General features: G+C 50.6%; 6 protein-coding genes across 6 annotated transcripts; 2 read left to right on the top strand and 4 right to left on the bottom strand.

The window, feature by feature from the left end:
* Window positions 1-848: 848 nt before the first annotated feature.
* On the bottom strand, window positions 849-6174 carry PV06_05314 (uncharacterized protein). The gene is made up of 4 exons (XM_016406304.1): window positions 5705-6174; window positions 4255-5633; window positions 4089-4198; window positions 849-4041 (listed from the first exon to the last, which is right to left on the bottom strand). Exons 1-4 carry the CDS (start codon window positions 5745-5747, stop codon window positions 1218-1220), a joined length of 4356 nt encoding a protein of 1451 aa, XP_016264510.1. The 5' UTR covers window positions 5748-6174; the 3' UTR covers window positions 849-1217.
* Window positions 6175-9958: 3784 nt separating this feature from the next.
* PV06_05313 (uncharacterized protein) lies at window positions 9959-11939 on the top strand. Its single transcript, XM_016406303.1, has one exon. The coding sequence runs from the start codon at window positions 10331-10333 to the stop codon at window positions 11450-11452; it is 1122 nt and encodes a 373-aa protein (XP_016264509.1). The 5' UTR covers window positions 9959-10330; the 3' UTR covers window positions 11453-11939.
* A 1079-nt stretch (window positions 11940-13018) lies between these two features.
* Window positions 13019-16901, bottom strand: PV06_05312 (uncharacterized protein). Its single transcript, XM_016406302.1, has 5 exons — window positions 15827-16901; window positions 14966-15741; window positions 14047-14872; window positions 13875-13987; window positions 13019-13787 (listed from the first exon to the last, which is right to left on the bottom strand). Exons 1-5 carry the CDS (start codon window positions 16224-16226, stop codon window positions 13275-13277), a joined length of 2628 nt encoding a protein of 875 aa, XP_016264508.1. The 5' UTR covers window positions 16227-16901; the 3' UTR covers window positions 13019-13274.
* Window positions 16902-22221: 5320 nt separating this feature from the next.
* On the bottom strand, window positions 22222-23337 carry PV06_05311 (uncharacterized protein; the record flags this gene model as incomplete). The annotated part of the gene is made up of 3 exons (XM_016406301.1): window positions 22222-22961; window positions 23026-23240; window positions 23294-23337. The coding sequence occupies 3 exons, from the start codon at window positions 23335-23337 to the stop codon at window positions 22222-22224; spliced, it is 999 nt and encodes a 332-aa protein (XP_016264507.1).
* Window positions 23338-23705: 368 nt separating this feature from the next.
* PV06_05310 (uncharacterized protein) lies at window positions 23706-26017 on the bottom strand. The gene is made up of 7 exons (XM_016406300.1): window positions 25708-26017; window positions 25516-25655; window positions 25141-25467; window positions 24944-25089; window positions 24210-24893; window positions 24002-24158; window positions 23706-23945 (listed from the first exon to the last, which is right to left on the bottom strand). Exons 1-7 carry the CDS (start codon window positions 25734-25736, stop codon window positions 23776-23778), a joined length of 1653 nt encoding a protein of 550 aa, XP_016264506.1. The 5' UTR covers window positions 25737-26017; the 3' UTR covers window positions 23706-23775.
* A 247-nt stretch (window positions 26018-26264) lies between these two features.
* Window positions 26265-26797, top strand: PV06_05309 (uncharacterized protein). Its single transcript, XM_016406299.1, has one exon. The coding sequence runs from the start codon at window positions 26312-26314 to the stop codon at window positions 26726-26728; it is 417 nt and encodes a 138-aa protein (XP_016264505.1). The 5' UTR covers window positions 26265-26311; the 3' UTR covers window positions 26729-26797.
* Window positions 26798-27643: the final 846 nt, after the last annotated feature.

Raw genomic sequence — 27643 nt, 5'->3', positions numbered from 1 at the left:
ATAGTATCAAGTTATTATAGGGCGTTTAGCCTCGCTAAGGGTTGGGTTCTCTTGTCTTCACACACTGCACACTTTAACTGGAGACCATACGTCATGCTACAGATCATGACTCGTTATCACGAACTAGTCTGTGCTTTAGGTACGGTGTACTTCGTACTTACATACAGTAAATACTGTACTGCCGTACTGCGTAGTACCACGTACTGCGAGCGAGTACTGCAGGTTATTCATCATGTTTGTCGCTTTGGCTTTCAATTCATTCTCATCAACATCAGCAACATCATCATGCATCAAATCCATCAATTTGTTTGTCGGGTGGTCTCCATCCACATGAATACCCGTCATCGATTCGTCCAACGCGACCAACGGGTTACCACAAGTACTCGTCCCACAAGTACCATATCATCGTGGTGGCCCTGTCACCTGCGCGACGACGTCGTCTTGGGTCCCCTTACCTGTGACACCCCCCCCCTTCCAGAAAACAATCTATCTTGTGCGACACACACAAACACACAAGGGTCACCCCTGGCTCATTCGAACATGTGCCTGAATCATCCCTGGCCTCACTCCTACCCCTACCCGATTGATTCGTTCATACTCCGTACAGAGTAAAGATTCCACAAAAAGAAACCCCTCTCCGTAGAATCCGTCTCGGTTCGCTGCGTTTCAATTCCATCACAACTCACCCACCCCCGGCTTGTGACCTAAGCTGGGTCCACGACCCTCGCGACCGATGACTCGGAAAGACCAAAGACAATGACAGCGCATGCCTCGCTCCACGAGGGAGCATGGGACGAGGATACAATACTGTACGATACAAACCAGGTTCGAATTCATTTTTGCCATTCCACAAATGTTCAAAGATTCCTTCCGTTCTTCCACTGTCGAAATCTTCATGCTTCTCATTGATTGTTATCTGCTGGGTATACTCCCTACTGTCCACTGCATCCGCCTCCCCGAAAACAGCAAGTGGCCGCCCGTCAAAGTACACGTGTATCAAAAAAGTATGCCTGGTCCCATCCAAATCCCCTGTACGGGGGTACGTCAAACACGGACACACACAAAAGACTCCAGACCCCTGCATCCATTCCATATCGTGGCCGAAAAGCAAAAGAACAATACTTGCCACCCACCCAAGAAAGCTGAACAGAGGCATGATGCCTCAAACTCCCCATGTAAGCAAGAATAAAGTGTCAGATAATAAAAACAACCCTGCTTCATCGAATCGAAAGACCCGTGCGACGTTCCCTCAATTTTAATTGTGCCACTTCGTCCCCATTTTCCGCTGCTCGCCGCATCCAGTGCAATGCCAAACACATCGTCTGACTACTGCGCTGCGACCCCTCTTGTTCCTCCCACAACATGTCGCTTTTGAAAATGTCCGCGGACATAGAGAGAGGCACGCTGATGACCGGCGGTACCTCGGGGTGGCTAAGGTAGAGACTGGCCAATTCTCGTTGCGCAATTGCGTTGCCCTCTCGTGCAGCTATCACCCAATACTCGGCAGCTTTCAGAATCGACGGTTCATTGCGCTCGCCACGCTGAACTCTGCGTTTGATCGAGTCTTTAGCCACAATCCGGTCAGCAACATCGACCATCGCCCGACAGACTTCGTCTTTCCACGCCAAAGCTGCTAGCCCAACCTGCAAAAACGCCCGTCCGATCTCCGTGTCGTTGAGCGTATCGGATGATACAAAGGCAGCAACGTATTGCAAGTCTCGAAATATCGTCTTCGGTTGGAACAACAGCAGCAGCCTCTTCAGGAATTGCACCACTTCGCTCTCTGTGCTGGCGTCCGTACGGGCAGTGCTGGCTATCATGGCCTGGCTGTTGCTTTGTCGCTCAAGATTAGAAGAAAGTACGCTTGGATTGAGACTCTGCCTGCGGACTGCTGCGGCAGGAGTCGCCGGGTCGGGACCTGAGCTGGGCCACCGTTCTTGGCACGCTTGGGACAGCGTCAACAGGTCGTGAATAGCTTCGAGCTTCAAACTCGGGTCGACATGCTCGCTGATTCGCATGAACACGTCGTCAAAACCGTGACGAAAGGAAAATCCGTCAGAATCGGGTTCCGGATTTGTCATATCGAGAACATCTTCGAGGTGATCTTTTGGCGGAACCCGATGTTCAGAATGCTGCGATGGACTTGGCGCTGAACTTTGGCTACGCTGCAGTCGACCTTTTTGCTTCCTGGCAGCAGCATGCACAGCGTGGCCGAGCAGGTTTGGCGTAGACAGCAGATGCGCCATCACGGACCTTTGGGCTAGTCGCTCCTGAATGCTGGGGGTCTGCAATATTGTGCTTATCCAAGAATCAGTCTCGCTTCCACAACTCCACACCGGACAAGCGAGGTCGGATAACAGTAGACACGTGAGATCGTGGTGAAGGGTTTCCAGAAACGCCGCCTTCTCCACGCTGTGATCTGCCAGGCGGTGTAGGCTTGAATCCTCAAACGTGGACGCAGGCCTTGATTGTGATGAGACCGAGGTCACGGATCTTGGATTGGAAATCGGAGGCGACCAGATGCTGCTGTTGGAGTCGACCGTCGTCACAGTATTTGCTCTTCCTGGTGAACTGATCATAGAGGCCAGATCGAGATGAAGCTTTCCAGAAGCTTGGCTATAGAAGGATGCTCGCCCTCCTCCAAAGGTTGACCGAGAAGGATACGAGGTCGAGGAGAGCGGTTCACTCCATACGCTGGGTGCACGACTGCTGGGTTGAGCACTAAAAGACCCTGTGGAATGCACCTCATATCGTTCTCTCTCCCGTGCGAAAAGTTCACTTGACCAGAGCACCGGGCTCTCACTGAGAGTCTCACCGACCAGCCTCTTCGTGGCATTGCTGACTTCCATGCAGAACCGATGGATTCTCTCTTCGCCTTTGCAGAAATTGTCCAAGTGATTTTGCTCGAGCCAATGCCTGGTACTCTCGATTTGTGAATCGGCAAGCTTTCTGGGCCCGCCGTATTCCACAGGTGCTTTTAAAATGCTCATCGTATCGACTCTTGGCTGCTCGAATAGGGACGACGTTGATGTCACTGATGTACCTTGCGGACTAGTTTGTGATGACCGCACCACTCCTCCAGAACTGGCACCTGCATGTAACACTGGCAGTGCCATATTGTTCAATGCCACAGAGATATTCTTTGCATCTTCGTAAGCATCAGAACTCACCACGTACATTCTATACCATAATTTGATTCGGAGTTTCTCCAGCCAAGTGGAGAGTTGCGACATCTTCGACTTTGCCAGGTCATAAGAAGCCTCGAGTCTGGCAACGTCTTGCTCAAGCCGGAGGCATTCTTTACCTAGCCGTAGATGGCTCATCCGCAACTTATCAGACATTGGTGCCAGGACCTTGGTGTCATCGTCTGTCAACACCGTAAGGGGGTACGATCGGCGCAAGAAGGATACAGCGTCGTGCCAAAACATCGAAGTTATGCTATCGTGTCCGACAAGAGCCCGTCTCGCTTCCTCGGCGAACAGTCTCGATAAACTCGACCCTCTCATTCTTTCGACAGAGATTCCTACGGCACTTTCGCGACCAGATGAAGATGAGGTCCCTTCGATCAGTCGAAGCGCCGCTTTCTCAGCTAGATCAAGCTTACCCAGCCCATCCGGCATTACGAGCTTCTCGATGGAGCGCGTTGGTACCGGGGTCCCATTCCCCGAAATAGTTATCAAAGCCCAGTTCTCTTGACAAGGATGAATGGTTCTCGAGGACTGGCCAGGCTCGATTGCCTCCAATATGCGACGTCGCAATGTGTCGAATCTACCGCTAGCATGGGCGTACTGCCTGCTGAAGGTCGAATGGGATGAGCTCAGAAAGGGGTCCCAGGGGCTTGAAGTGTGGATGTATTGTGGGTTCAACGCTTCGAGGGTGTGAACGACGTCTGCAGCAGAGATGCTGATGAACACTTCAGAAGACAACGTGGAAGCAGGCGTGTCGGCGCGATATGGGTCGAAGCAGTTTACCTCAGCATCTAACTGGTTGATCATATTCGACACGCAGTTCTTCACGCCCAGGTCTTCTGGCTCGGCAGGTCTAAGGAGATGTTAGCCCGTCCTTGAGAAAGGGAAAGGCATCAGTACATTGGATTGAACGCATCTCGGGCCCAACTATAAGCGCGATCCCAAATGGTGTGCAGCAGATATGACCTTGCCCTGTCGCTGACATGAAACTGGTGCAGTAACTTTTCATCCTTCGCCAATTAGCATCTGCCGAAAAGAAGACTGTGTAAATGTGCATAGCAAATACCTCAGGAAAAGCAATAGCCACTCGCAGGAAATCTCGGAGAAACCATTCGAAGAAGAAATGACCACGGAACTGACTCTGATATTCCTCCGTGGGCAATTTGGCAATGATGGCACGGCCCAGACTCAGTGCACCTATAGGTAGACCCTCATCGCAAGCAAGAATATCAAAAAGTTCCTGTACCGCCTCTTGAAAGAAGCTTCGGGCTTCCTGGGTGTTAAACGGATCGAATAGCGAGAATTCGGATCGCAAAGTCGGGAATGGATGTTCAACCATGTCAAGTAGGAACGCACCTCTTTGCAAAACGCTCATCAAATACAATTCAAGACGGGGCTTGATCTGCCATGAATACATGTTTGCAAACGCACTGAGCAGCTGACCAATCAAGGCATGAAAGGTATGCTGCGATTCTACCATGAGAGTTGCACAGACAGAGGACCAAGTAGAGAATCGCAATCGACTTTCTTTGCTGTTGATGTCTGGGAAGGGCCCGTAGATGTTGTGTATTATGAAGGACAAAGGATTCGCTCGCTCGAAGGAAGAAGAGTAGTCTTCCAGCTCTTTCGAGTAGGCATTGATTCGACGTTTCTGAGAACCTCTCCCGCTGTTTTGAGACAAAGATGTCAATACGGACTCTGAGAGTTCGCGATATTTAGGGGCTGTGGAGAGAGAAGTTATTTGTGCGGGAGACATGGCTTTGAAGCGCTCTACGAGAAACCGAGGCTTGCTTCGTAGGGTATGAATGAGCTCGAGACAGTCATCCTGCGAGTAGGCCGGTAACCGCGCAAAGAATGAATCCTTGATTGGCGTCTTCATATCAGGAGATAGCTCGAACGCATTGATCTCGTGTGTCCAGGACGAGAAACACGAGTCGGCCAGGTCCTGCATGCGCTGATGTACTCTTGAGAAGCCATTTGCCTCTGACTGACGAGAGATTGCTACGAGCCCATCGTGAAGCCATGATCCCACTCGGTGCAAGCGTGAAGACAGCGCTACTGCAGTGCGAAGCCTGTCACGCCGATGGAAGAGTATACGTTTTCGATGCTCCTGATGCCTGTGCAGGCGCAGCTCATTCGCAAAATCTTCAAAATGTATACGCATATGCGCAAACGGAATTTCGCGGTGGGACACATTGACACCTTTCCCGTATTCGCTCATGGTGCTCGATGGGCTCTGGCCAGCCTTCATCTGCAGGTTTGAAGGGGCCATCCCTTCGAGGCGATCTCTCGTTTGGGCATGGTGGTCAGTGGTCTCACGGGAGGAGCTTCCAACCTGCGGGACTTCCTGCAAGGTGCTCTTGTTATGTCCAGGCCCAGACATAGATTTGGCATCGTCATCCGCATTGTGGGAGGGATAGGATCGGGGAGGGAAAGTTGCTCGATCTGCAGCGACGAGAAGGTCAGCAATATGTCCATGACCGCAGGGCGGAACAAGGCAAAAAGTAGTGACGGACCTCGACCTTCTCGAACACTGGCAGAGCCAAATAGGGGTGTCATACGATGGCGACTTCCATCCCAGCTTTGGCCGTTGCCCGACACATACGCTGCCAGAATTAATCCAAAGGAGAAGATAAGGCGTTAGCAGATGGCTGCTTCACATTGGCGGCGTGGAGATGCCGCAGTAGGAGTGAGGCGAGGGAGGAGAACAGGCGAGACGAATCCTTAACGGTCGATCAGGTGGGATTTGCATGCGTCGGCGCTGGAATTGGTTGAAGATGCTCGTGACTCGGAGAGGTTGACTGTGATTGTCACGATTGCCCTCGACGATCCAGCTTCTCTCTGTCTCTCTCTCTCTCTCTCTCGGTCACTTTCTTCTAACACGATGGGGCTGCAATCAACAGCTCAAGGGTTGCTCAAGGGTGAAGCGTGAAAGCGTGATGCGTGGATGCGGGGGAGAAATGGTCTCGCTTGAAGCTGGTTATTTGTGGCCTCTTGTCAACCCACGATTTGAATTCAGGGTATTTACACGAAGAAACTGCCAGGCCTGGCGACAACATGGATATTCTTGTCGGGCGCGTAAAAGTGAACGAGATCCGGTCCCTCTGGGGCCACAAAATACTGCCAGTACAGCGCAACATCACGCATCGAGAGTTGAACAAAGCACAGCGCATCGAGCGGATGACTTGCAGGCCCGGCTTGCCAACGAATGCATATGCAGGCTGCATTAGTCGGCGTCTCTAACTCGTCCCTGGACATAATCTCAGCATGCCTCGCACCACTCATTGCCCATGTCGAGACGCACTCTGGTACACTCGACACGCTCCGGCCCGTTATTCCCAGAGCAAGCTCGAGAGACTGGCGGTGCGCGAGAGGCTACGGCTGAATCCCCGGATTCTCAGGTAGGGTGGCGAGGAGTAGTCTACGACGCTTGACTGGCACAGTACAAGCTGCTACGAGCAACAAATGGAGAAATGCCTTTTGATCTGCTGTGTCTGTGTGGAATGGTGTATCTCACTGCCTTAGCGACGACTGGGTGGCGTGGCATCATATGGTGAACGAGTTGCCTTTGAAGATCCCACGACAGAAGACCTGGGAAGGAGTGGTTCTGAGGGGTATGGGGATCTAATCTCATAAACCCTAAAACACTGGTTCGGTGGACAGGTAGAGAAACTTTTATAAGTACTGGCGGACGGAGTTGGAGCAGAAAGTACTGCTGAAGTACCCTGCAGATAATGCTTCCTCCGCCTGTTCCTTAACTTGCTGGTAGAATTTGCCACGTCAATCAGAGCAGAAAGACTGCTGGACAAAGTCCAAGTTCTCGAGAGACCCCTCGTATGGAGTAGCAGGTGATGATGATCTTGAAATGAAATCCGAAGATCTTCAGCCATGTGTCGTTCGCAAGGTCACCGGCTCACCGACAACGCCACGTCTTTGCCGCCCTGCTTGAGACCCACGACATCCCGCATGAATGCGCTGGCAATTGCAACGGCCTTCCCAGATCGAATACTTCTCGGTTGACCACCTCCTCCGTAAAGAACCACTTCTGTACTATGTGTACGCAGGTACCGACAGGCGGCGTCGACGTATGTTTAATTAGCAGGTGGTACCAACGGCCATGTTTGGACGCATTGGAGAGTCATGATTCATTTTTCAGCACTTCCCAGCGTATTTTTGCTCCAAAACAGCCGATGTTTTGCCCAGCTGAAGTAACACGGTGCCTGCCACTGGGCTGTATCGTCAGCAAGTGTTCAGATTGGTGTCTGGGTCAACGATCAGTCTGTGTCACTCTAATGAGGTGATCTTGTTAGTTGTGACACGAGCTACATTTGGTCAGAGACTTGTGGTCACCTATATCTCACTCTTCCATGGTGATTGAGTAATTGGTTGCCCATGACGGTCGACAAAATTGTAGGGAGGAGTTGCAGAAATGTCATTTTATAGATATCTACCTGCTAATCCAGACATGGCTCAGGCATCCACGACAGAAAGCTCTTTCATCGCGGACGGAGCTGCAGGCGTCGTCAATTTCATCGTGCAATCGTTGTTCACCACGTACATAGTCACGCAGCCCCAGAATCATATCTGGACTTAAAACAGCTGGTAACGCACTCAGTCGAACCGCAACTTTTTCAACATTCGCACTGCGAGTGAGGTGCTCAACGATAGTGTCATACAGCAACCCTGACTCTGTAGAATAGGACAAATTGGGACATCCAAGTCGAAACGAAATAGTGCACACGAGGGAATACATTGAGCAATTTGGGATTCAGCTTCGAAAGACTGAATCTCTCACCTACCGTAATCTTCCTCTCTCTAGGATGTCTCATGCCTGGTGAGCCCACACCAAAGCAGCGCCCAGAGTAGCGGCAACAAACATCAATGTCTTGGCTTGGCTCGACGATATCATCGAAATATCCAACATCACGCCAGCCTTGAGTAAAATTTGCCGAGCCGTGATGATTTGTTCAATGAAGTCTCCTATTCTTTGAGTTCAGATTGGCATTTTCTCCGTGGCCTGCCGGACGATCAGGCACCGGCTCACGGCCGACGGGTGCTCGATTCTCTGGATCTAGGAAACCTGAGAAGCCGAATGGCAACATGACGTTTTTATCTTGCTCAAGGCCCGGGAAGCTGGGAAACTGGCACCACTGTCAACAGGACGAGTGGGAACAGTGGCCTTTTAGCAGAATGGAGAGAATTGTGAAACCGCTGTGACGTAGAGACAATTGCAGTGCCACTTTTGTGCTCCAGAAATATTCATAGCTAGATCCAAGTGATCTCGATTAACTCGACAAGACTTCCAACAATTTCTTGACGTACTGGCTTCGCGTGGCAGTGGCCGTCACCAACCTGGCAACGTGGAGAAGCGGGAAGCGAGCAGCTCGACGTACAGTACGCTGTTTTGAGTGGCGCGCAGATGGGTCTGTTTCTGTCTGGGACGAGTACGGCAGTAGTGGTGACTGTTACGGAGTAGTTAGATACAACACTACATCAGGAGATCCGCGCATGCGGCTGAACCAATGCTTGGTGTGTCATTGCATTGCAGCACTTTGTCCGTCTGACCAGCTCACGGCCTTTACTGTGCCGACCATGCGAGGTACATCAAAGAGGGTCCAGGAGGAGGGAAGTAATATTGTTGTTGCTGAGGAGATAGAGGCACCACGATAGGGCTGGTCGGGGGTTTAAACAAGGATTGGAACGCGATGCGGCTGCCATGAACCCAGACGGGCGTCGAAGTTGTAGGGATTGGCCATGAGGGCTATTCAATATGGTCAAATCGAGCTCGGTGGCCCATGGAAGTCGACGTTATAGGCAGTTGAGGGAGGGTCTGAATGACGAGTAACGCCCGGGTGGAGTGGAGGAGAGGAGGATTCAGCTCGCCTAGGCTGTACCGCCCGTTGGCGTGGGATTCAGTGGCATGGCCGGCTGAATGCCTGAACTAAAACATTGTCATGGACTAATCACGGGCCTCGAGTGAGGAATTTTCCCTCAAAGGAGACGGGTGGGATACCCTGCAGTGGGCTGTACTCGTATTTTACAGGGGAGTATTTCTTCAGAGTTTCCCCGCCGCGGGAACCTTCTCGCAACGAACACGACGGTGACATGAAGAGGAGGAGGAGGAGGAGGAGGTGTTGATGGCGATGGGGACGGAGCATAAAAATAAAATCAGAAATGAAACATCAGAAATGGCATTGCTATGAGTTTAGGTCTTCGTACTCTGTATTTAGCGAACTGTGTAGCATGTCACCCGTCAGCGCTTTGAAGCCACGATTACGCCTGCATAACCACTGTATTCACTTCAAGGTACCTGGTCGTCCCCAAGGCCAAACAGGTGTCGACAGCATCATCATCTTGTCCATCCTCAACTGAATCCTTGTCTCTGATCCATGCCAATCCTTTGCATGCATCCATAACCATAAGAGGTCTAGAAAAGCGCCTCAATATCCGGCACGATCCCCCCTTGGGACCTTTATCTTTTCCCATTTTTCCCACTACCGAGTCTTCTTTATAAGGCTGCCACCTCTCGTCCACTACCCTTCGCACCCTCAATTTGGCGCTCGGACTTTGGCTTGACACTCACTGCATCGTCGTTGGTCCACAGGTGCCCTGTTCTTCCGGGTGCCGAAGCTTCGTTTTATACTTAGCAGTAGCCGGGCCTCCAGATCCTGGAAAGGAAGAGGGGTTGGCCAAAGAATACGAGACAGGACGAGACGAAATACATCATCTCGCTACCACCTGCGGCGTACCCTGCTTCAACTCCGATCCTCCTTCACCCTCTCCCTCTCTCTCCACTGCCAGCCTGGTCCTCGTCTATATCTACACCGCTTCTGCCGTCCTCATTATTGTCCTCCCCCTCCGCACAATCGTTCCGCAAGATATTTCCAGGATCGACAGCAGACGGCAGGACTTAAACACGAGTGTCCATGCTTGGGATCTACCGCTATTAGCCAATAGTAGCGGCTGGACGGCACGAATTGACCTGTGACTTGCAGCTGAAATCCGAATCCCCACCACTGGCATTTGGTGAAAGTCAAAACCACAAGCCCTTCGGTTTCTCATCCTGCGCTTCCCGGCTTCCACCTTTCTCAGCTACGAGGAATCTCTTACTGTAGAGAGACACACACTGCAACAACACCTCGATGAGCGTTCTGACAGTAGTTGGGTCTAACATCCCAGATCCAACACTCCCTTACGACTATTCACGCCCGCACCCTCCTAATCCTGCCACATTACCAGTCCGGACCGCCCATTCTACGCCTCCAGGCGCTTACACCCGGACCGAACGCAGGACCTACAATCCGACAACAATTCCTCAGTCAACATCCTCACCTAGACTGAGCAGCCACCAGCACTCTCGAACTATCTCTTCCGGTACCAACGCCGCCGCTCCCTTCCGACAGCCCTCCTCTTCAACCTCGCAACCTCTTCCGGCTCACTCACGAGTCACCTCATCCTCACACTCCCGCCAATCTTCCGCCTCTCACAACATGAACATGCAGCGACAAGGCACCACCGCGTCGGCTAACAGCCTCCCACGACGCTCTACGTCGGGGCGCTCAATCGCGACGAACAGTCCTACCTCATATGTCGCTCTGATGCGAAAACAAAAGGCCACAGTGTGGTGCGACCGAGCCCAGAGTACGGACCCTCGGTTAGCAGCAGCACAAAAGGCCGCCAAACAGAGAGCTGCACTTGAGGTGCAAAGTGTCAACAATTCCGGTCGTACAAGCACCATAAATTCAGGCGGGGTTGTGGGCAAGATCAGACACGGCGGCGTGCCAAAAGCTCCTGGTTATGTCCCGGCCAATTTGAATGGAGCGTCGGTACCGCTCCGGCTCAGCGCGAACGAAATGTTGGGGGACGACGAAGAAGCTCAGAGTTTGGGAGACAACAGCATGAGACACGCTCGAACAGGGAGCGGTCGAAGCAGTACGAACAGCGCCAAATACCGCAGTGGATATCCCAGACCGGATCAAGGCCGTTTCAGCAGTACGAGCACGCCTCCCAATGGCGAAACCTCCCCCAGTCGAGGTATTCCAGAACATTCGGAAGAAACGCCAGCCAGCAAGCAGGAAGATCGAGACGACGAAGATTCTTTTGGTGAATTGAAAGATCTCTCTGGACCCAGTTCTGTGCAAAGAGCAATGGAACAGGCTAAAGTGGCCGAAGACCTACGGCGGCGTGGCAGCGTCGACGAACGGACAATGAGTATGGGAGCAGGTGTTCGATTATTCGTGGCGAACCCTGATATTGAGGATTGATCATGACGGTTGTTGGTTCTTCTCTTTTCAATTCAACCCGGCTTGTTATACAGCTACGGATACGGATTTCCTTTTTTCTTCTTCTGGGGCGCCAGGGTGAACCTGTGAAGGGGAGTTCTTTATTTATTTTTTTGGCTCGCAACAAGTCGAATGATCCCCCTTTTGGCCAGAGAAAGGGGAGTATTAATGGCGATAATGAAGGTTTTCAATGGGGCACGAAAGGTGGTTTTATGTGATTGTGTTGTGGTCGGGCGTGATTGATGTTCAACCGAAATTGATCACAATGATGGGTGGGAATTTCACCTTGTTCACTGAGAAACTGCCTTTTTTCTTAGCTGGGCTAAGATGAGTCGACTACCTTACCTCTACCTAGGTAAGGTAGGTAGTTTCGAAACGATGGTTCTGTCCTGGACTCCAGACCCAAGGGAAGAAATGCCTTGGGTTAGAGAATACCTACCTAATGGAAACAAGGAAATTATACCTCCAAGTCTACCTACTTTATCTCTAAAGTAATACTCATCGTATCTACCAAACCATTGTAGAAGTACCTCCGTACACACACAAGGTAATTGATAAGAGCATGAGGTGGAGATTCACTCTCGTCCACTCCGTAAAGTGCTGTACAGAGATTGTGCAATGATGATGATGATGATGCTTTGGATAAACAAGGCAACGCAACAAAAAATGAAAAGGAAAAAAACAATCAGGGAAATACCCTTGTCGATAGTCTGGCTGTCGGTCGTCCATTTACCCAGCAAGGTATAATCGACTTGGTGGGGGGGGGAAGGGTGTGAGTAGTACTATATGTACGGAGTAGGTACGGGAGTATATACGGATTAAAGAGTAGTGTATGGAGGACACGTAAAGTACCTACAGTACGGAGTACCTTGGGTACCTTTGACCGAGTACTTTACCTATGTACTCCGTAGGTAAGGTAACTTGGTTTCCTAATTTGCCCCCGGTGATGTCGTCGTCATGGTCGTCCAAGGCGGGGGAAACACCCCCCCTCTCCCCTTCCCACTCCCCCCTTCGGGGCCTTCCTCGCTTGCAAACCGGTTGGGACATACATTTGAACACGCAATTCACTCGTCCTCGCTACTGTTCTGCAGGATCTTTACCCGGTGCACAGTTGTGATTTCGGAATCCAAGAGTTCACACCTCATGGTACATGAGTTGCTGTCCAAGGAATCTGCCGGTTACTATATTTGTCTCACCAAAAAGTCAAAATACGTCAACTTGACGATTTAAAACCCCCCCATAAATCCCATGGTTAATACTTCTTCCCTCCTTTGGGACTGGCCATGGCTGCTCGTATCTAGGTAGGTATCAAGATGATGGGCGATGGGTGATTCCGTACGAGTGAGTACAGTGGCTGACTTAGTATACTAACCGAGCAAGAACCGGGTTGTTTTTTCCTCCTCTACGAGTATATAGTAGTATTTGATTACTTGATATCGAGGTGCTGAATGCGAGGATGGCCCTTCTCCTATCCGGTTTTGCCATATAGCCGACTCTGCGTGTGTGAGAGGGAGAGTGTGTGTGTGTGGTCTTGCCATTTTTACATGACAATATCTCAACTCTCAAACTTTTCAAACGCTCCGTATAAAAGGGAGAGACGTTGCTTTGACCAGGCTTGTTTGTGTTCAATACATTAGATATAACCTAAAGGGACTAGAATATGTTACCTTGTAGGTAGGTTTGGGACTCGTAATGAGTAGGTTCGCTCACACAACATCATATCATTTCCAACAAATAATCATAACCCATAGGACTCCTGTACAAAATGTCCAAAAACGCTCAAAACCCCTCCAAAAAGCTAGAATCAAAAACTAAATAATCCACTCCTCCGTTTCCCAATAGGATACACGACCAAAGCACTCAGGTACAAACCCACGCTGATACCAATGGCGATCTGAATCATGCCGTACCCAACATTGAATATCGTCCCGGAATACAATCCCGCAGATGCGCTGTCCTGGGCGGCTTGAAATCCGGCCGTCCCGTTGTTGATGACACTAATACCCGTCGTGTTGTGCGTGATTTGATTCGCGCTCGTGATGCCGGCGACGAGACTACCGCTCGCAGCGAGGCCCGAAGGCACCTGGACGAATATCGCAGGCAACATGGCCGCGGCGGCGAGACCGTGAAAGAATCGACTGTACAAGTTCGCCAGACATCCGATAACAAAAGCGCCGATGGCATTTGCAACCTGAATGTTGTTCGCCAGGTAGACGGAAATCCAAAAGTTGGCCTGGTATCCGGCCATGGCGATGATGGTCATGACGGGAATTTGGCCCCATTTGGCTTGGTTGATGATTGCAAGACATATAGCAAACTGTCCGAGCAAAAGACACTGGGTTAGCATGGATGATACAACAAAAGGTACAAAAGGTAAAGAGGAGGGATGGGGAGCCAAACTCACCACCGGAACCCATATGAACTTGACATAGATCAATTGGTAGTTGGGGTTGGTGACGTTCCACCATGACGGCATATCACAGGTCACACTGCTCTGTGCATCATTATACATGATACCTAGAAAGTCCCGAATGTTAGCATTGACTTGAAACATTGGAGTGGAGATCAACACATACCCATCAAGACAGAGCCTATGAGGATACCGAAACCAAGGAACAGCGAGTAGATGATGGCATATACCATCCTGACCGATCCGGCGACCAGACTTTTGCTCTGTAATTCCAGAGCCGCGCAGAGAACAGTATATCCCGGCAAGATCAGTGCTATACTGCTCTGCGCTATGGCGGAGAAGCAGAACACAGGATGGCTGTTGTGGTAGATGGAGCCGAGACCTCGGGCGACGAACGCTATGATGACCGCCGCGAGGACCTCGAACACGTGCGAGAATTGTGATGAGCGAGTCACCACGATGAGCTGCAGGAAACCCAAAACACAACCCAGGGCAAAACTTGGTCCAAAGTCGACGGGTCTCGCGGCGAAAGCGAATGGCCCGACGGCAACGGCGGCAATGCCGTAGGCCAGAATCTGTACGGGCGTCTTGTGTCGCTTGGGAGATTTGAGGATACCGTCGAGTTCGTCAAGGCCCTCTTGGGCCGTCAGTTTCCCGTGGATGACGCACTTGTACGTGGCAAAGACGTCCTTGAATTTCCCCAGGTCGACGTTTTGAGTTTCCCTGACCAGCGTGACTTCCGTACTCATGGTGACCTTGTCGTTGATCGAGACGAGCATGGACCCAGGCAGGTACAGAAAGTCGCCGTCAATGCCGAGCGCTCGTGCCGACGTCTTCATGTATTCTTCGAGACGGTGTGACGGTGCACCGACCGCCATCAATGCCCGGGCGAGTTTCTTGAGGTACTTGCGACAGGCAATGATCTCGGCAACATCGTGGATGACGCGTTCTTCCTCGGCTCGGAGAATCTGCTCGGATTTGTGATGAAAATGCTACGGGTAGATGTCAGCCACCATGTCCCGACCAGATGAAGAAAACGAAAACGAAAACGCAACAAAGAAACAAGGTTGGGTGCAAAAGCTTACATTCCCAGGATGCTTGATCATGTCGACCGCAGTGGCAATCATACTATTCGAAGATTTGGATCGAGGCAGGTGTGGCCGTGGCACTTGCCCAGTGGTGCTTGGGGCGGCCGGCGCTGCCGAGGCCGCCGACGCAGATGCCAGCAATGTCGCCATGGAGCCCATGGAGCTCATGGAATGATTTGGTTTTTCGTACCATTTTGGCCTCTTGGACGACGGCGTCAGTCTCCCGGAGGGCGTGGCCCGGCCTGATGATGTATAAGAAGGAGCATAAGTGTCCGAATTCGCTCGGGAATGGCCGGCGAAACGACCATCTTTGGAGTCGTGCCTGACACCTTGATGGTGTTGAGGGCTATCGTCATGGTACCTTGGATGCGTGAAGCCATGTTGTTGAAGATCGGCAAGCTTGGACGAGAGAATGGCCCCGAAGACGCCAGGCCGATAATCATTTGGAGGTGGGACATAATCTAAGTCGTGTAGATGTTTATCAACGGCCGGGGTCTCCGATCCAGACCTAGGATGAGGCTGCCATCTGGACCCCTGTTGGGGGCCATTGGTGAGGGTTCTCAAAAGGCGTCTCGCTTCGGCTATGTTTTCGTCATCTCGCTTGAGGGTTTTGGGCTTTTCATCATCGTCGTCATCATCGTCATCAGTCGTATCGTCGTGGATAGTATATGGTCGTTTGTCTTTGGAAAGGGAGGTCAGAGGAATATCGTCGACGTCGACAAGCCAGTCGCTCAATGGTTTCATGGGCGGTGAGTTGTCGGGTGAAGCATAACCTAGTCGATTGCAATGTCAGCACGAATCTTCCAAAAGATGCAGGCATTCCGATCCTGGTTGTGATGGGAGCTGTCGTGCACGAACCTTGTTGGTTTGGTATGAGAGGAGTATTTGAACCAGAGTTTGTCTTGCCGCGTCCCGTTTGTGTTTGTGAGTTGCTGAGTCTAAAGGCTAAGCGACTGGCCCGACTCTGTGCTTGGGCAGCTGCAACATCGGCTCGTCCTGCATATTCCGACTCGGTCGGCGTCATGGGAGAGTCGGCTACATCTTCTGATTCTGCGAGTCGTATTTCAGGTATACTCCTCCGTCGGGAGGACTCTCCCTGTTCACCACCACCACCATCCTCGTCACCGATAAATTTGACCTTGTGCGTTTTTTGACCAGCCCTTCCGTGGGCACTCTGGCTCCTGCTATGATTTGTGCTGGAATTATTGCTACTGCTGTGGCTTTCGGGTTCTGATGAAGGGAGTTGTCCGTCGGCCATATGTGTGTGAACCGAGTCGACGGTCACCCGGACACCGCCCGGGCAGGTTGAGTGCGTTGGTGAAATCAATCAGTCGAAAAAGACAGTATCTGATGCTGAAGGGAGGATGGAAATCGAAGAATCCAGGATTCACGTATGTACAGCACAATGAGAAGGACTTGGGGAAGAGGTCAAAAGAAGGTTCGGAGATTGTTCAGGAAGTATTGTATGAGAGTTGGAGGTAAGTAACAGAGTCAATGGAGTAGGGGGAAACTTGGTAGACGGTATTCAGGACTTTGATATCCAACGAGAGGGTCTCTGATCGATGAAAAAGCATTACCAGTACCAAATTTTGCATGATTAGCATGTGGTGGAGGCAATCCATGTCATGACTTGTCGGATGGATTAGCACAGACACCGAACGAAAGCCAAAGTTCGACGGGATCTGATCAATAATAAACGGGCCATTTTGTGCATGGTGCATAGATGGAGGAAAAAGTGGACCGATTGAGATAGCGAGCGAGGGAAAAAAGATGGATTCTTTGCCAACAAGAAAGACGTGAATATGATAAAAGGCTGACGATTCCTACCTTGGCAATCGAGCCATATGAAAAGATTCAGTGTTTGTGTTTTGCCATCAGCAACGCAGTAAGATCCGAGAAAAGGAAGAGAAAATTCCGTTGAGCGGTGGCGTGCTCGGTTACTGTGTGAGAGAATAAGACAATCAGGAGTCGCTGCGCCTGGGACTTTGCATGTGAGGGTCACAGGAGACCTTCCAGGCTTCGGTGTAATGGATCCGTGCGAAGCCGTTGAGATGACTTTCTCCATAATTCCAATAATACTTGCTGGGAGGAGATGGCCGTGCGGACGACGCGAGACGTTGCAATCAATAAATTATCCATTTTAATTCGTATCTTGAAGAATTTAAAGAGTGGGAAAAAATTCGGGGCTAGGAAAGTGCGCTAGACCACATTGGGGATTCCGGCCTCGCCGAAGGATCCTCAATCAAGAAGCCTTGTGGCTCATCAAACGGGAGGCGCAAGGCCCGGCTTCTTGATCCACCAACTGTCCGCGTCGACTGATGGATTGTTGACGTGTTGGCTTACGATAAAAAAGATAAGAGCCGCCTTCGGACTCTTGTACTGTGTGCATGGATGCAAAAGTCAGGGGATCTCGGTTTCTATTTATTGCTCTTTGACTCATGTTTCCGGACTGTTGGGAGGACGCATCTGGACGCAGCAGCTTCAACATATCCAATAGACCATCACATGTGCCTGGCTAATCGGCTGACTCATCCAGAGCGTGCCGTTTTTCAATGCAAGGAACAGGTATCAATAACAAGGATCGAGTCATGACATTTGTACATTCCTCTGATTCCGTACAATGATTAAGCCTTGCCGTTCATCTCTATCAGTCCATTGTTGAAAGAAGTCCGAAATTTGTCCTTCACAATAGGATTGGTGAGCGTCCCAAGACCACCACTTATCCACAGTCTCAAGTCATCGCCCTCCTGCAGATACTGGGGCGGGGTTCGCGAGTGTCCGATTCCCCCAGGAGTGCCAGTCATGATGATTGTCCCAGCGGGGATAGTCGTGGCCTGCGCCAAGTTACCTTCCGGCTTACTTTGTACGTTGCTCTCTGGACAAAGCTTACCTGAGACAAATGCGAGACAATCCTCGCCACGGGAAAGATCATGGTATCGAGGGTCGCATGTTGCATTTCTTTCCCGTTTAAAGTGGTCCTCATTTCTAGGGTTTGTGGGTTGGGAATCGCTTTTGCATGCACCAACGTCGGCCCAACGGGGGCAAAAGTATCAAACCCCTTGCCATGGCAGAACTGGGTCGTGATTGTTTGTGCCCGTCGCGCAGCCACGTCATTGGAAGTGCAATATCCAAGGACATAGTCCAAGGCCTCGTCGTCGGCCACGTTCCTGGCTTCTTTGCCAATCACCACGCACAGTTCGACCTCAAAATCCGCATCCGTCACGAAATATGGAATGACGACTGGGGCACTGGGGTCATTCAATGCCGAACTTGGCTTGATGAACACAATTGGCACCGGTGGAACATCATAGCCGAGCTCTGCCTGTGAGTAGGTGCAGTACCATGTCAGCCGTCTTACCCTGTCCCTCCTCTCTTTCACACACGCAGACTGGCTGTTGCCTTTTAGGTGGTACTTACACCGTGATCGTTGTAGTTCACACCGATACATCGAATGCTTCCAACTTGCTCTGCCGTCAACGGTGCCAATATCTGTTGGTAGAAATGGTTACTTCGCCCTTGCCGGTCTCGAGGGTGGAGACGTACCTGTTGCACCGGGCGCTCCTGTCCTGTGAACTTTGCTCCCTCGTCAAGAGCCGAGCTTGAACTGAGCACACGTGCCTTGACTACCTTGCCCTCTTTGATAGCGAGACCGACTATGATTGGATTGTCAGCTTCGAGCAAATAGTCCTCCTCTCGAGCTTCTCGTTTCTGGAGACGTACCATCGATCTCTGCATCAACAGGCTCACCGCCATATGTCTTGCCATCATCGCTGACAAAGCGGAGAAAACGTGTCCAGACCTAGATCGTAAACAGGTTATGGTGAGTACGTGTATTCTGACGAGCCCATGACAGTTCCATTATACCCGGTCTGCACTCACTCGCTTGTTGGTACTCATCCTCCAGAATCTATGCGTTTTCTGTAAGATCGCCGTAAGTCGACAATATTCTTGGTATCAAGGTTCGAAGATGGCAGAGAAATATCTCTCTTAAACCGCTTCCTGCTCTCCAACGACGACATCTAGCACGGCTGTTGTAGACTTGTGGAAAAGCCGACGGCCATTATAGGAGTCCACGGGTATCGGCGCGAAGCGAGAGGACAGGGTCTGTCGGAGTACTAGGCCACGTCGGCAAATTCTGATACCAGCTATAAGTCTTTACTAGTTAAAGGATATAAGCGTGGCTGCTATCGGAATATTGGCAAACGTTGAGATATTGAGCGAAGGGTTCTCGGGATTTGAAAAGACGCCAGAAGAACGAGCACTTGATTACAGGTGAACCCTTTTGATACTCTTGTTCTATAATGAGGTGTACGTTTTACCTACATTTTACTGGTCCATTCACATGGGAGCAAGCGCAAAATGTCCAAGCAGCATACCTTCTTCCTAGCTCTCTCTCTCTCTCTCTTCATTTCATGCTTTGCCAGCGGACATGAAAACCTCAGTCATGACTCGCTCAATATCTTGAGAGTATGCTTCGACCGCATTCTCCTGTAATGCGATGAGGTCTCCCTTCCCACCGAAATTGGCGAGATACTCATGATATTTGTTCCGAACGCTCCGATTTTGATTGATCTTGACCATTCCCAACCGCATGGCGACGCGGACGAGATCATCAGATAGAGGGTGGGTGCCGTGAAGGACCAATGGCGTTCGGTCTCCCAATTTCTCATAAATCTTCATCAGCCTGTAAACTTTTCAGCCTTCGGTAGCCAGATAACACATCTCGAAAGTCTTCCCTTGAGCCCTTCATAAACGAAAACTCACCTGTCCAATTGCCAATGTTTTTCCGCTCCTCCTGGGCCATATGGACCGTGGACGTTCCCAAAGCTGGGGGCCAGGAAGTGAACACCAGTCTCACGTACAAACGACGCGGCTTTCTTCGGATCCGTCCACACGGTCTCGAGATCAATCTGAGGCACACCGTCTTCCTTCCCCTCCATCCTCCCTAGCTCAGCTTCGATGGTGATGTTTTTGGCCTTGGCTCTTTCCACAATCGACCTGACGTACCTGATGTTCTCCTCCTCGTCGAACATCGAGCCATCAATCATGATGGAGTCGAAAGCGCACTCGAGAGCCAGGTAGGCATCACTGGGCTTCAGACAGTGGTCCAGATGAAGGGATATCGGCACAGAGGCCGCATGTGCTCGGTCTGCCGCGAATCTGATGAATTCCGGTCCATAGAAATGCATCGTCCAGGGGAAGAGTTGTATGATCGCTGGCGAGCGGCATCTCTCTGCAGCTTTTATGACGGCCTGTACACCTTCGGCGTTGTAGCTTGAGAGAGATAGGACTGTCAACACCGCATGACGTGGAGAGAGGGAGTCGCTTCAATTGCGTAATCCCCACGAGTGTTTGAACTTACACACAAAACCCGCCGACGGCATAGCCACCAGATTTAGCTTGTTGGATGATTTTCCTTGTCAAATTGTTGGCCAAAGAATCGTCTATCATGATTGGGTTTCAGATGATCCTGGTCGTCTTAAAAGCCTGTTTCTGTATTCGGCGAACTGAAGGAAAGCCACAAGTTTGGAGAGAGACAGGAGCCTGATCGTCTACTTGAAAAGACATTTGAAACTCGCAGCAGTCTCTAGAGCATGAAAGAGTGCCGTACTATACGGAGAACTCATTGTAACACATTCCCCGTTTATCCCCAACCTGTAGTGGCAATATTCAGAAAACCCCGAGAAGAGAGGCAGGTCAATAGCCGAAGAGGATATTTCCGGCGGAGAAACGCTTCGGAGAAGATGAAGCTCCTGGAGACAATGTCCAATCGTTGACTTTGAGAGTACTTCTTCGTTCCGATGTGAATGTTGGTTACTGAGCACGAAGTTTTCTGGCTCCGATGCTTGGTGCGTTTTCAGAGCAATCAAGGGCATATATGACCTGTATATTTTCAATCTTGTCTGAATAAGCCTGGGATCTGACGACTCTTGGACTGACGAACACTTATATACTGCATCATCACAACAACTTAAAACCCTTCTCTTTTCCCCCTGACACAGCCTTCTTCCAGACGACCAAGGACCAGTCATCATTCGGTGAAGTTTAGGAACAACCAAAATGACGCCACCAGAACTCGACCAGGAGAATGAAAAGCATACATTTCCTGGATTGGAAGGAAAGGTGGTTCTCTGTAAGAGTGCCGTCGGGCTCGGATTGAATTGAAAAATATCTGTATAATCCACTAACAATCAACGAATCACAGTGACTGGGATCGGTCAAACGGGCGACCAAAAGCTATGGGGCAATGGTGCGGCAACCGCGCGAGTGCTCGCTCGATCGGGAGCCAAGATATTCGGCTGTGATCTCAACATCGAAGCGGCTCGTCATACTCAAAAGCGCCTGCAGGCCGAAGGCGCCGAGGTGACCGTCATGTCAGTTGATGTCACCAACAATGAGCAGGTGAAGGAGTTTGTGGACGCTTGCATAGTCAAGTATGGACGTATCGATGTTCTCGTCAAGTGTGTAGTACCCTCCCTACGTCGTCATCCGAATGCGATGCAATGATCACAACCACGGAAGCATCATCCGGCTATCAAGACTAACAGCTTGGTGTCTTCCTAGTAACGTTGGTCGTTCCGAGCCAGGTGGTCCCGCCGAGATGGAAGAGCGAGTTTGGGATGCTCAGACCGACGTCAATCTCAAGTCGGTCTACCTCTGCTGCCACCACGTCCTGCCTCACATGGAGGCCCAAGGGTCCGGGGTGGTGGTGAACGTAGCTTCAGTGGCTGGGATCCGGTACATCGGAAAGCCTCAGGTTGCCTATTCGGCGACGAAAGCCGCCGTCATTCAATTCACAAAAGCCACCGCTGTACTGTATGCCAACAAGGGCATCCGCATGAATGTCGTGGTCCCCGGTCTAATGCATACACCGCTTCTGGGTATGTTGGCGGAAAAGTATGCGGGAGGTGACCTGGAGGGATTCATCGCGAAGAGAAATAGACAGGTCCCTATGGGCCTCATGGGGACGTCCTTTGACGTGGCCAATACAGCGGGCTTTTTGGCATCCATTGCAAGTCGGTACATTACCGGACAAAAAATTGTGGTGGACGGAGGATTTACCTCGTCAACTGGATAGGTCACAAGGGTTTCATCTTCAAGTAGAAAAAGAAAACTAGGATTCTCCCTTAAAGTTGGTTTAATGATTCAAATAAACCAATCCATCCTGAATGTCGCTTTTGGAAATGGATTGCCGTAATGATAATGCTATGAATGTCTTGTGCAATTTTAGCTGAACACTTTGTTATATATGATCACAGTCCCCGTTGCTCAGGGATTGGATCTATCAGCTGGCCCGTCTCAAGAGCTTCCCGTATGTTTTCGATTGTCTTTTCTTCCATTTTTCGTTTTGTCTCCATCGTGTGTGTCCCCATGTGTGGTAAGAGGATCACATTCGTATTTTGGATCAAGCCTGGGTGGATGCTGGGTTCCTCCTCGAACACATCCAAGCCTGCACCGGCAATGGTGCCATTTTCAAGAGCCTCGACGAGGGCTCCTTCGTCCAGCACCGCACCCCTAGCCGTATTGATGATGATCGAGGTTGGCTTCATCATTCTTAGCTGAGCCGTGGAGATGATATGTCGAGTCTTGGAGTTAAGGGGTAGGTTTAAACTGAGTACATCACTCCTCTTCAGTAGATCTTCGAATGAGACGTACTCGATAGTCTCCCCTTTGATCTTTCGGCGGTTATGATAGATCGTCGACATTCCAAACGTGGCGGCCTTCACGCTCATGTTCTTGCCTATGCCACCCATGCCGAGGATCCCAAGGACTTTTCCTTGCGGATCGTGTCCGAGTTCGACCGGCTGCTTGCCTCTCCAGTCTCCTTGGCGCAAGGTGTGAATGGAGGCGTTGAAATTTCTGAGTGCTCCAAGCATCAAAAAAATAGCAGTATCAGCCGTGGAGTCATCAACAGCTGTCGGCACGTTCGAGACGCATAGCGGTGGCTGTCTTTGAGAGCAATCCTTCACATCAATGGCATCGTAGCCAGCCCCTTTTACTTTAGTCAGTAACTAATGGTTCTGTCTTTTAGGAACTTGACAAATAGCACTCCTCACCACAGTTCGCAAGAAAGATCCAGCTCTTGGGTAAAATGGTTATGAGTTCTTCGTCGAAGCGTCCCGTGATCTCGATGGACTCAGCTGTCCGGTAGGCAGCAACCACTCCGTCAAGCCCCCCTTCTTTACATTCTGTTATAAAATCGGCTCTGTTTGTTGCTCTTGGTCGGACCACCTCTCCCAGATCACTGAGAGCTTCCCAATGGCTTTGTGCACTGATAGTTGTCAGCGATGTATCTCGTCAATGGACATCTAAAGTAAGACGTACTGGCAAATGTCTCCTAGGAGCAGTATCTTGCTTCTTATTGACATCTCCAATCCCATATCTTATCTACTGTGGCAGATGCAGGCGCTTCTGTTGGGCCCTCAACCTTGATCAAGGCTGATATCTTCCAAGTCAGGCCAAAAAAGCTCCGGGTCTATGCAAGCCATGGTCACCTAGTGTATATCTCGGACGAGTCGAGTGAAATTCCGTCGTTCGGATGCCTCATATTGTGTCAGTACGATTTACCGATCGATTTTGCCGACACCGTAGCTGCTTAGCAATTTCTACAGATTTTCCGATCAGTTCAACTTCATGCGAGCGGAGCTAAAGCTTGAGGGAGGAAGGACCCTAGCCTTCCGGCTCTGTCTCTCCGATCGATTGTGCGATCATCTCACGGACCAACGTTCTCGGCCACGGGTTATCAGCGTAGTACAACGAATATTGGCTAGTAGTAGTTCTTTGTCTAGAAATAGTGATCGAGCTCTTCATTGGGCTTTCCAATCGTAGCGATTCTCCCAAGATGCAGCAACTTTCAAGAGAAGAGCATCTTCAAACTTTCTTCCAACAAGTTGTAAGCCCACTGGCAGACGGACAGAAGGATCTTCCAGAGCTGGGGAGAATCCAACAGGTATACTGAGGGCAGGGTGACCAGAAGCTATGCGATTCGTCAGTTGGCGCTTTAATTCCACCCGAATTCCTGTTTCCACCTACCGTTGAAGGGTGCAGTATTCGCGGTAATACCGGTCGTACGCTTGAGTCTTTCAGATGTACTTCCTTCGCTTCTAGATTTGAATATCCTACACGGTGGTAGAGGCGTTGTGGGCATGACCAGGACGTCGAATTGTCTGAATGCCACGTCATAGTCGTCCTGAATGGGGTTCAGCAATAGTTCAATGTATGTCAATCCTTTTATGCATACGCTCAATTTTCTCATCAAGTTAGTGCATCGAGAAACCAGAGCAGCGCCATACTTTTCTTGTAGGAAACATCCTCTCAGATAGAGATTCTGGCCTGCAGTATTGAGGACATCAAAAGTCGACTGGCTCAGTCCACCGTTGCCTAGGGCTGCAGGTCCGGACATAGCAAACTGTTTACGGCCACCAGAATTGAGAACGAGACCCTGAGTGAAGGCGAAAGCTGGCAGAGTGCACATCCAGGCCAGCTCTGTGTCACGGTGCTCTGGTACATGACAAGTTCGAACCTCAGCGCCGAGTTCCTCAAACTTGTCAATACTTTGGCGAACTACTCTTGCAACAAGGTCGTCTTGTCGAGGGTGTTGAAAGCCTTCTTCTAGAACACCAATCTTGACGCCTGCCAGAGGCCTGGGGTCAGCGGTTGTCGAGTGCTGACGTACCTCGTCAGCATAGGGAACTGAGCGAAACCAATTTATGTGAGGTTGGCGGTCGTCGATTCCGTCTGGTCCTGCGATGGCTTCTAGAAGAAGGGCACAATCTGCAACTGTTCTGGCCATGGGACCGACATGGTCAATGACTGCCGATACCCCGAGAATGCCTGTATATGGTACAAGACCCCAGGTTGGTTTCAATCCAACTATTCCGCACGCCGACGCAGGAACACGAATAGAGCCCCCTTGATCTCCTCCCTGGGCGGCTAATTAGTCCAAAGCCGCAGTGAGCAAATTTCAGTACGAACCAAGGCCATGTCGACACTTCTACAGGCGACAAGCCTCGCACTTCCACTGCTAGATCCACCGCAGCTAAATTCATCGTGATAGGGGTTTCTCACCGGGCCCGTGATAGAAGTGTCGCTGACGGTGCTCCAGCAACCACTCTCGCAGGCTAGAATTCCTTCAGAAACGCGCGCACGAAATGCTCCGTCTTTCATCTTACCTGCTTTTCCGAGTATCGTACCACCACAATCTAAGATTCGCTTCACGACGGTCGCATCGAAGTCAGGGACCCAGCCGCTCAGATCAGTCCCATTTGTACACCTTACTCCGGCCAGCGCAATGTTGTCTTTCAACGCAAGTGTCCGGCCTTGTAGCAAGTTACTCTCCGGCTGGGTTGATTTCACATTCACCTTAGTGCACGTCAGCATCAATAGCCCTCCCGACGCTCTCACCTTTGTAGCCCAACCACCTCCATCGAGACTGTTATCTATATCGGTCTGAATGTCCTTGCGTGGATACCCAATTTCATCAGGCCCGGGAAAGTGGTCTGTCAGCCAGTCAGTACCATGATCCTTTTCGTTATATCGGTCCTAACCGTCTCGTGCCATAATGACTTTGGCACAGCCATCAAGTGCCCCGATCACAGGACGACATGCTTCGGCGAACTCCTCCGATACCTCGAGGCCTACTCTCTTACACAAGGCAAAAACGTCATTTGTGGACACGTCAGTCGACCTAGAAGTAGCTGTCAATTCTCCCGTAGACCGCATGATAAATATTTCCCTACAATGAAACGTCGAGTAGAGGAACCGACATGATGGGAAAGAACCCTTTTGGTAGGGATTCCTACCCAAATGTGACCTCCCGTTATAAAGTCTTTGGTAAGAACACTGAGGACGCTCTGTGCAGAGGTAAGTTCGACAACATTTCACCAACCCATATTATCTCCAGGCGGCAGCTTTCTCTCGTCGGCCTACTGCTGTCTCTTTGAACCTTCGTCGGAGAAAGATGTAGAGCGAAGGACGCCGCAGTTTCCATCGTCACTTTGGTCGTGTGGGCCGACTGGTCTGTATTCACCGCATGGTAAAAACATTCTGTTCGCAGACTCATGCTGTGAGCAGGTTTACCATAAATTTAATTGAGATAAGCGGGAGCAATAGTCCGACAGTCTACCCATTATACTTTCGTAGATTCTAGTGCCGATCGGAATAAAACAAAAAGCCAAATACGCCTCAAGCCGATAGAGGCAAGCATGGATATACGCGGACAACAATTAGTATTTCTTTGTTACTTGATGATTGATTACTTGGCTGCGTTAATTTTCCCTTGTCGTCAGATATCTATCTACCTTCAACGCTTCCTACATTGGTGACAAAGTTCAAAACTCCAAGATGCCATCACTCGCCAAACCCGAGATCGAATTCACACCCGTCGCCGACAGCAAGGGAGTTTTCTCGTCCAACGTCACTGCTCACTCCAATGCCGATGGCACCTTCACCAATTATCGGACTTATTTGCTCTCTCATGACCCGACCACGGGCGACAAAACCATTCTAAAGGAACACTCTCCTGGCAGCGTGTGGGGCGGAAACCCGTCCGACGACTTCGACAAAGACACAGTCTGCTCGCATGATTACTGGGAGGAATGCTACATCATCGAGGGTAGATTCTACGACGTAGGCAAGAAGCAGTGGTTCGCCGCCGGCAGTTACTGTTGCAGGCCACCAGGGATGTTGCATGGACCTTGCAAGGCGGATGAAAAGATCGGGTGCAGGGAGATCTGTATGGCGAGATATGAACAGAAGTAGTTGACGAGTTGCTTTGAGCACTCATATGCCTATATCACCTTTGACACTTACGAGAGCGGGACAATGTAGCTACTCATTACGCAGATTCCGAAACTTATATGCGTGTGTCAGACCCACCAACACCTCACCTCGGTCGATTTCAATGACCTGATCATGCTCCAATACTCGGAATTTTCTGGAGCATTTCATTTCTCGTGCTCGGTCTTATAGGCTTGCAATAACACTACCCAGATTGTCCATATCGGACAAATATGCATCATTCTCCTTCCTCACCACTCGCTGATCTTCCCTAATGTCGTCCGTCCACCTGTACACATAGACTGTTTTCATCCCGACGGCTTTTGCGCCTCTCAGGTCGTATGCATGGGCGGCAACCATGACACATTCGTCCGGTTTGAGCTTCAACAGTTTCATCACGGCTTGATAACTTTCTGATGCGGGCTTGTAAAGCCCCAACAGCTCACTGGAGAATAGCATGTCGAAGTGCAGCCCGGCTGACTTGACAAGATCCAACTGAAGTCGCGTACTGCCGTTGGCGTGGACGTACACTTCCAATTCACTATCTCTTTTCAACTTTCTCAGAGCTTCAGCGACGTCTGGCCAAGCTTCTTGATGATGCCACGCGGCCACCAAGTGTTCTTTCACTTCGACCGAGAACAAGTGCTTAATGGCCAGGTTCGGCTCCCGGTCCAGGAAGGCATCCAGCACCCGCCTTTGGGTGTGGTCAAAATCCTCCACCTCTCTTCCGTCGACTAGGCGTTTGGCGTTATAGTCAAAGTAGCTCTGCCTCAATTCCAAGGCAAAACTCGATTTCTCGGACTCGGAAAGTGCGGATGGCAGGGATTTTTCGATGCTCGAATGCCAATCCAGACAGGTGCCCATGAAGTCGAACCAGACAGCTTTGATGCGAGTCGC

This window comes from Exophiala oligosperma (genome assembly GCF_000835515.1).
Source record: "Exophiala oligosperma strain CBS 72588 unplaced genomic scaffold supercont1.4, whole genome shotgun sequence".
NCBI classification, from domain to species: Eukaryota; Fungi; Ascomycota; class Eurotiomycetes; order Chaetothyriales; family Herpotrichiellaceae; genus Exophiala; species Exophiala oligosperma.
This window is presented reverse-complemented; position numbering and strand designations above follow the sequence as displayed.

What these genes read in the sequence shown, in the direction of transcription:
- PV06_05310 (XM_016406300.1), bottom strand. Translation starts at nt 25,736, where the DNA reads ATGTCGGTTCCTCTACTCGACGTTTCATT. An exon ending in CCTCTACTCGACGTTTCATT is followed by an intron (nt 25,656 to 25,707) that starts GTAGGGAAATAT and finishes AGCTACTTCTAG; the next exon opens with GTCGACTGACGTGTCCACAA. An exon ending in GAATACTGCACCCTTCAACG is followed by an intron (nt 23,946 to 24,001) that starts GTAGGTGGAAAC and finishes CGAATCGCATAG; the next exon opens with CTTCTGGTCACCCTGCCCTC.
- PV06_05314 (XM_016406304.1), bottom strand. Translation starts at nt 5,747, where the DNA reads ATGACACCCCTATTTGGCTCTGCCAGTGTTCGAGAAGGTCGAG. An exon ending in CAGTGTTCGAGAAGGTCGAG is followed by an intron (nt 5,634 to 5,704) that starts GTCCGTCACTAC and finishes TCGTCGCTGCAG; the next exon opens with ATCGAGCAACTTTCCCTCCC. An exon ending in TGGCTATTGCTTTTCCTGAG is followed by an intron (nt 4,199 to 4,254) that starts GTATTTGCTATG and finishes TAATTGGCGAAG; the next exon opens with GATGAAAAGTTACTGCACCA.
- PV06_05309 (XM_016406299.1), top strand. Translation starts at nt 26,312, where the DNA reads ATGCCATCACTCGCCAAACCCGAGATCGAATTCACACCCGTCGCCGAC.
- PV06_05313 (XM_016406303.1), top strand. Translation starts at nt 10,331, where the DNA reads ATGAGCGTTCTGACAGTAGTTGGGTCTAACATCCCAGATCCAACACTC.
- PV06_05312 (XM_016406302.1), bottom strand. Translation starts at nt 16,226, where the DNA reads ATGGCCGACGGACAACTCCCTTCATCAGAACCCGAAAGCCACAGCAGT. An exon ending in TCTCATACCAAACCAACAAG is followed by an intron (nt 15,742 to 15,826) that starts GTTCGTGCACGA and finishes GCAATCGACTAG; the next exon opens with GTTATGCTTCACCCGACAAC. An exon ending in CATAGGCTCTGTCTTGATGG is followed by an intron (nt 13,988 to 14,046) that starts GTATGTGTTGAT and finishes GGGACTTTCTAG; the next exon opens with GTATCATGTATAATGATGCA.